At 32.5% G+C, this 7,526-nt stretch overlaps 1 protein-coding gene across 1 annotated transcript; it reads right to left on the bottom strand.

Annotated features, from left to right (window-relative positions):
• Positions 1-2,019: 2,019 nt before the first annotated feature.
• On the bottom strand, positions 2,020-6,537 carry LOC137811361 (probable sodium/metabolite cotransporter BASS5, chloroplastic). The gene is made up of 8 exons (XM_068613059.1): positions 6,167-6,537; positions 5,951-6,051; positions 4,462-4,589; positions 4,097-4,290; positions 3,769-4,021; positions 3,437-3,690; positions 3,275-3,357; positions 2,020-2,557 (listed from the first exon to the last, which is right to left on the bottom strand). Exons 1-8 carry the CDS (start codon positions 6,339-6,341, stop codon positions 2,474-2,476), a joined length of 1,272 nt encoding a protein of 423 aa, XP_068469160.1. The 5' UTR covers positions 6,342-6,537; the 3' UTR covers positions 2,020-2,473.
• Positions 6,538-7,526: the final 989 nt, after the last annotated feature.

Raw genomic sequence — 7,526 nt, forward strand, 5'->3', positions numbered from 1 at the left:
TTAAGACTACAAAATTTAAAAATAACTTGAAAACCAGCGACAAGTTTACATATTGCTGTTCGAAAAAGTTGGGACAATTTCTTCTAGTACCATATCATTTAAAACATGCACCCAATGCAAAATTTAAAACCCAACATTGTCCTTGATTTCAATTTTGTTTACAAATGCAGAAATCTAGAAATGATTTTTATACATTACGGATTTCGATATCCGAAAGGTCATTTTCATACTTCATTTAAGCTTTCGGATGATCATATCCAGAAGTGAGTTATGAGTTCCAAATTTTCATATTCGGAATAATGTGCTGTAAATGGTGTTAAGGATTAAGTTTCGGAACTCATTTATGTTTGCTTATGAATCTTGACACCAAAAGGTTATTTATGTTGTCTAGGTAATCTTCTGGATGGTGAAATCTGAAAGTGACATATTAATTCTGGATTTGTATATCCAAAACTTTATAATTTGATTTACGGATATAAATATTCAAAAGACAAAAAAATTTAAATCATTAAGAGCAAAATAAATATTTCATGTCAATGTGTTGGGTGCGAATTTGAACTGGTGGACGAAAAATCAACCAAAAGTTGGAAAAAGAAAATCATCCAATGCTTATCAAATCTACCCAGCTTCAACCTTTACAAAACGGATTTTCAACAAAATCATTCCTGCATCTCTACGTTCTTGTAGCACCTCATAAATTTTTGTATTCCATAAATGCTTTTTTGTAATAAAGTTTTGGTTATGGATGTGATTAGTGTTGGTGCGTGAAGACATTAGAGAAGGTGAGAATGTTGATTGATGTGGAGTTGCAAGGTGGTTGACGATTGTTTGTGGTGATCGTCATAGTTAGAGGTGCACGTCTATAGTGAGTATTTAGTGAGTTTTTTTTGTCTCTATATAGTTTCTGGTATGGTGTAATTTGTAATCTCGAGATTCAAGATTCACCGGATCACACAGTCTAGAATTGATTGAAATGTGTGTATATTTTGGATTGCACAATCTAGAACTTGTTCATGGATCTGAAAAAACATTCTAGATTAGTCAATCCATAATAAATATTCTAAATTACATAATTTGAAATGTTTATCCAGATCCAAGAGCAAAAGTAAGTTCTGGATTGTCCAATCATAAAGGTACTCACATTTTAATTAATTACGGATTATGTAATCTTGAAGGTCTTTCTAAATTATAGAATTCGAAAGATTTGGGAATACCTTCTTAATTATGAAATCCAGAATTTATTTTTAAAATTCAGGATGTGTAAAAAAATACATTTCCAAAATGGTGTTTTCCAAAATTGTAGAATACAAAATGTATTTTTCGAAGGACAAAATGGTGTTTTTGCCTGATCTATGGGGATGCCAGGAGAAGCTATGGAGGTGCAGTAAGCAAAAGCCCAAAATCTTTTACCAAAACCTTCATATCCAAAGCAGCGGCTAAACACCAACGGAGAAGAAGCACAAAAATTTAGTTTTGAGAGCTTCAAAGGCCCATGATCTTTTTTAAACAATGATAGTTTCTAAAAGTTGAAGAAGTTTCTGAAAAAACAATTGGTAAGTTATGTGATAATATTAACACATAGTAAAGGATTAAAATCATAATAAGTAGTTAAAGTTCGGAAATTTAGATAAATTAGTCGAAATTTTTAAAAATTTACTTGAAATTTTGTAGTTTTACTTTTACGAATTAATGTGACAAAGCAACCTACGTGAAAATGGTTTACGATATAACTGAAATTGAAATCTAACAGGAAGGAGAAGATAGAGAAATTGCAGGAGGCAAAGCCACAACAGGATACTCGAACAACTTACTATTAGCAAGTGCCAGAGCAGGCTACTTTGCATTCCTGCAATTGAATATACAAATAAGTCACTTGGGTAAAACGCTACAACATGCATCTCATGGATGAATAAATTTTAACCATATTCATTGAATATGGTTAAAATTTGTACCTGTCTCATAGGAATTTGTTCGTAGCAGTGGCAGTTTTTAATTGTAGGCGCAACCGTTATTTGGGCCTTGTATGTAGGAAACTATAAATATGTTATTTAGATCAGTGAAGGCAGGTTTTTAGGAAGTTTATGTACATTCGTGGACTATTCTCTTTGAAAGGTACCCCTAACCAGACCAGTTCCCTCGGTCGCAGGTAACGAACCTCAGCCCAGCAATTATAAATCTAACGGCCATTAACGCTTGAGGAGGATCTGGCGTATGTTAGACAGCACCTTGGTTTGTCCGTTCAAAGAAATAAATATCAAATCACAGAAGGCAGTGATGACCTGGATCTTATTGATCATCAAGTTGCATTTTAATTTGAGATTCCTAAAATATTAAATAATGAGGTCCCTAATCATGAATACATGTGATATTATTATCACTGTGACTGTCATTGGTCCCTCTATGAAGCAGAACTGATGCTCGCTTCAATACAAGATGGACCAATTTCCAGTGCATATCCCTGTACCAATACCTTTCAAGAGCCGTTTTTCGTCTCACTCTTTCCTTTTCTGGTCCAAATCAGGACAAGACCAAATCCCATCAAAGACATAATTGAAGTCTGCAAGCAAATTTAGCAACTTATAATGCAATACAATAATAATTTTTTAACAGCACCACACCCTACTTCTCTAGGAAGACTCTAGTCATGCAATAATATATGTTATCAAGAAAATTACACACACAAACTCGGTAGTTTTATTTTTATTTTATCTGGATTAAACCAGAAAAAAGGTTACAACAGATTCCCTCAGAGTAACATCTCTCACTACACAATACACAATAAACAGGCTTAGGCCCCCAAAGCGAGTCTTACTCTCTGGATCACACTAAAAATACAATCCCCACACTGTAAGCACAAGCTAACATGCCATATCAGAAAAACACGCATACATAACTATAAAATGGTTACTAAACGTAAAACTGCCCAATAATTACTAAAAGCATAAAAAACTACCTTGCTGTTCACGTAACTGTCCTCTCAATATAAACAAATAGATACAAATGCATTATATTTTGTTGAAGAAAAAAGAGCAAAGGTTTTCACTTTTCAAAACATAAAAGCTATCGGCTGCGTTGCTATAAGTATGCAGTGAATGCATTTAAAACATATATCATTCTATTCATCTTTTTTAGAGATTTAAAATCATGTATCATTGAGGTAAGCACGTACATACCCAGAGTCAATATTACATGTGACAGGAAAGAGACTCAAAAAGAGGATTTGTATTACCAGACATGTGATAATAGTTTAAGTTTAACTGGCGGAGAAACTTACAGAAATTGCTGGAGCAATGGCCACTGCTGGATCTTCAAAGAATTTATTAGCAAGAGCCAGGGCTAGCAGGCTACTTTGCATTCCTGCATTAGATAGATGAGGCTATTGAAGTAAACATGCTATTACAGGCATTTGATGTCTGAAAATTGAGAAACTTTGTACCTGTCTCATACGAAATTGTTCGTTGCAGTGCCTTTGCATCAAGAAAATCACGGAAGACAAATCCACTGAGGAAATAACCAGCTATGAAAGATGACAAATGAAAAGCAACAACAAGAAACAAGATAGCAATTCCCAAGGAGGATTTCATAATCTCAACATTAAAGGCAAGTGGTGCTCCAGCACAGATAGCTGCTACCAATACTGACAGAGGAGGCAAAAATGGTCGAATAACATTACAAATACGAGGAAAGAATCTGTAAAAATGAATGGGTAAGAAGATGACACCTTTAAAAAAAAAACTAATGTTAACATGTTGGAGACCATGGTATTACCGATTTAGAAGCAGGCCAGCTGCAATAGGTACCACCACAATCTGTGTAATGCTAAACACCATTCCTTTTACATCTATAGGCAATTTCTTCCCAATGAGCAAAAGTAATAAGAGTGGCGTGACAAAAACTGCTGAAGCAGTGGACAGTGATGTCATAACTATGCTTAACGGTGCCATATTTGGATCCGTTAGGAAAGTAGCATAACTTGAAAGCTGGGCACCACTAACACAAGCCACCAAGACAATTCCTGCACCTGATTCATTTTACAGCCAATAATTAGTGCATCGAACAGCACCTTTTATTGTTAAGAGACAGCACTCTCACTCACCTACTGTTGTTGGTAGGCCTAAAGCAGTTACTGCAATCAGGCAAAACAGATATCCAAGAAGAGGCTTCAAAACAAACTGGCCAAAATAACCAGTGGCAATTTCTGTGGGCCGCTTAAATGCCTCAATGAAGTCATTTTCATTTGAATTAACCCCAACTGCAAACATCAAAAAACCTAGCGCAGGTGCATAGTATCTACAAGAATATTTGCAGTTTAAACTTTGAACAGATGCAGCATGAAATTCTATATCAGAGATAATTGTTGTTCCTTCAGTAACAGCAAATCATCTGACTAATTGAATTTGCAAAATTGCAACTAATCATATAACAATCTTGTTATTTATCAATTCATCAACATCTACATACCTGCTGGTAAACCACGTTAAAGAAGGTGGGTAGATTAGAGCGAGCAGTAGGCTAGCAATGAGTACATGAGGAAGATACGAATTTGATTGCTTCAGAATCTCCAGAATAGAAATTGAATTTTGCTCCATCTGAGAAAAAAGAAAAAAAAAAAAAACCATAATGAAGATGCCCTAATTCCTTTTTATTTTATTACATGCATGGAAGAAGCCTGCACAGTGCAGATGCATATCTGTAAGTCAAGCTTGATTACAGGAAAGAAGCCTGAATGCTCTGAATCTTGCTGGAAAAGGTAGAAAAGAAAAAAAAAATATTGCAAAATGTACTAAAACTAATATTTCAGCAGATTTGTCATCATATTCATCGACATATAGAAATGTGTGCATAAGAAATATCAGAAACATACTCTTTTTAACACACTTTGTTGTTGGAAAAATTATATATGTGAGCATCATTAAATAGGAAGTGGAACACAAATGATTCAGTGGGTTGTGCTTGCACATGAATTTCACAAAATCACTAGTATTTGAAAAAATAAAACTGATTTTGTAAAGGTATTGACCAGGAGGGAAAATACTTTAACCGATGAAACAAAGAAGAACTGCATATAATATCATGCAAATGGTTAAGGATGGCAATCATGCATCCTTCCAATTTTCAACTAATACGTTCACTCTTTTCATATCGGGATTATCCTTCAGCCACTCTCTGAGCTAAAAGATTTCATGTATCCGGTACCGTAGCATAGTGGACAAATAGAGGTCTTAGTTGTGCCATTGTAGAATAGAAATTATTGGTAGCTCTAGGCTGTGACGAGGCATGCTTGATTTATTGGGGTTAAAACTATGTTTCTGGACTATAACGAGTCCTAACTCCTAATTAAGTGTCTGCAAACTATCTTTTATTAGGACAAACACAAAAGAGGTCAGCATCAATATCAACTAATTGTGCTGGTCATGTCTTGAAAAAATTATTTAGATCCTCTCCTCTTTGAAGTCACATAGAGGACCCTGTGCAACAATCCTAACCATTTATTAATCTAACAGTTTAAAGTAAAAACAATAAAACTTAGTTAATTAGTTCTCAAACTATGTGAATTTAATCTTTCTATGAATTCTGTGAAGAAATAGTGACAAAATGTTAAATTTAAGTATAAAGGAGGAATAAAATATTTTCAAAAATTGAAAGACCGAATTCATCTATTTAAAAGTATGAACTGGTTAGATTTTATTGTATACAACAATAAAATTACTCTGCAATGCTAAAATTTTATGAACAGGGGAGAACTTCTAAAAATGGGGGAAAACTTAAGAATTAAGGTATTTTGGTGGTTTCTCTAACTAGAATTGAGGCAAAATTACTCTGATTGGAAAAGATCTGCATATGTGCTTTGTTCTTTACAGAAACAGTTCAAACAGTTGTAAGTTACAGAAGTGCTTGAACCAAAATTTGGTTTTGTTTTTGGAATGATGGTAACAAACAATAAAAATACCTGGACGGGAGCAGAGGTTGGAATCTGGGAGGGATCGGGTGGGAGGGAATCCGATGAATCGAGCGATGCACATTTTAGGCTAGGAATGTTGGAGGTCCGGTCTGCAGAAACAGAAGAACGGAGGGATGAAACAGTAAGTAGGATGATGAAATGAATTATTGTGTTTGAAAAGAGAAACATAAATGGGTGCGAAAAGAGAGTAGCAGTGAAAATTACATGGGAATTGTGAATTGAAGCAAATGGAGATTGGAGAAGAGACGTTATTGTTGGTGGAGAAGCATGATGGGAGTATAATTGGGGATTTGGGTTTGGAAAGACGGAAGAGAGAGAAACGCGGGGAATGAATGTTGTGAAACTGCTTCACTGCACTTGAAATCATGGTAGTGTTCATTCTCCAGAAAACGTGATGATGCTGAATATTTTGAAACTGATTCACTGCACCTGATGCCGCTGAACCTTCTTTCTCCTGTTTCTTTGAACATCTGACGACCACACTCTGTACTTTTCTCAGCTTATATTAATATTTTTTGCAAAACAAAACATGCATTCAATATGGGTTGACTTTCTTTTTACTTATGGTTGCGGAGAAGTGGGAGTGTAAGGATTTTAGAGAAATTGTAAAAAAAGTTGATTCTCAAGAAAGTTGACAATGTTTGAATTGATGCATTTTAGAGAAAAAAATTTATTGAAATACGTGAATAATGTGATGGTTATAAGAATATTTTAAATTATTTTTAATGATTTAAATTATAAGATTATAAATTTATTCTTGTATATATAAAAAAATAAAAAAAATTAATTATTTAAAGCACATTTTAATTAATTAAAATAATTTGTATTATATTATATATATAGTATATAACTTTATTCATACAAGAATATTAATATTAATTATGAAATTATTATTATTATTATGAAAATCTTAATATATTTTAAAAGTAATTGAGTATTCAAAATTTGGATAAGAATTTTTTTTTTTAAGTTTGAAATTTAATAATATTATGATAAATGAAAGGAATATTAAATAATATTTTTTATATTTAAAAAATGTGGAATGTGAATAATTTATAGTAAATATTGTTAATAGAAATGAGGGTTTGTAAGTCATTTAATATATTTGTGTATGACTAGATTTTTGAAAAAAAAAAGTTGAATGGAAAAATTAAATTTGTCAAAATTTGTATTTATAAAATTACCAGGATTATTTTTTTTTTTACTTCAATCTTTTTATTTAACTAATCAATGTCGATTCGTTCTTATAAAAAAAAATATAAGTTGACAACTCAAAAAAATTTATACAAATGTGATAAATTTAAAAATAAATATATATAATAAAGGATAAATTTATAATTAAATTATATGAAAAAATATTAAAATAATAGTAATGAAAATGTAATAAGGTATAAAAATTGTGGAATGTGAATGTATCATTACCCTATAAAAATAACAATCTTTCAAACTAATTAATGTCGATTAGTTAGTTCTTATTGTTAGGTGGAAAGATTTTTAAGTAAGTAAAATGACATTCAAGTTTTATGGAGTTATACATGCTATGGAGGAAGTTCAAAAAATGGAA

The sequence above is a fragment of the Phaseolus vulgaris genome, chromosome 2 (assembly GCF_000499845.2).
Source record: "Phaseolus vulgaris cultivar G19833 chromosome 2, P. vulgaris v2.0, whole genome shotgun sequence".
Taxonomy (NCBI): Eukaryota; Viridiplantae; Streptophyta; class Magnoliopsida; order Fabales; family Fabaceae; genus Phaseolus; species Phaseolus vulgaris.

What these genes read in the sequence shown, in the direction of transcription:
- LOC137811361 (XM_068613059.1), bottom strand. Translation starts at nt 6,341, where the DNA reads ATGAACACTACCATGATTTCAAGTGCAGTGAAGCAGTTTCACAACATT. An exon ending in CAACCTCTGCTCCCGTCCAG is followed by an intron (nt 4,590 to 5,950) that starts GTATTTTTATTG and finishes CTTTTTTCTCAG; the next exon opens with ATGGAGCAAAATTCAATTTC. An exon ending in AGGCCTACCAACAACAGTAG is followed by an intron (nt 4,022 to 4,096) that starts GTGAGTGAGAGT and finishes AAAATGAATCAG; the next exon opens with GTGCAGGAATTGTCTTGGTG.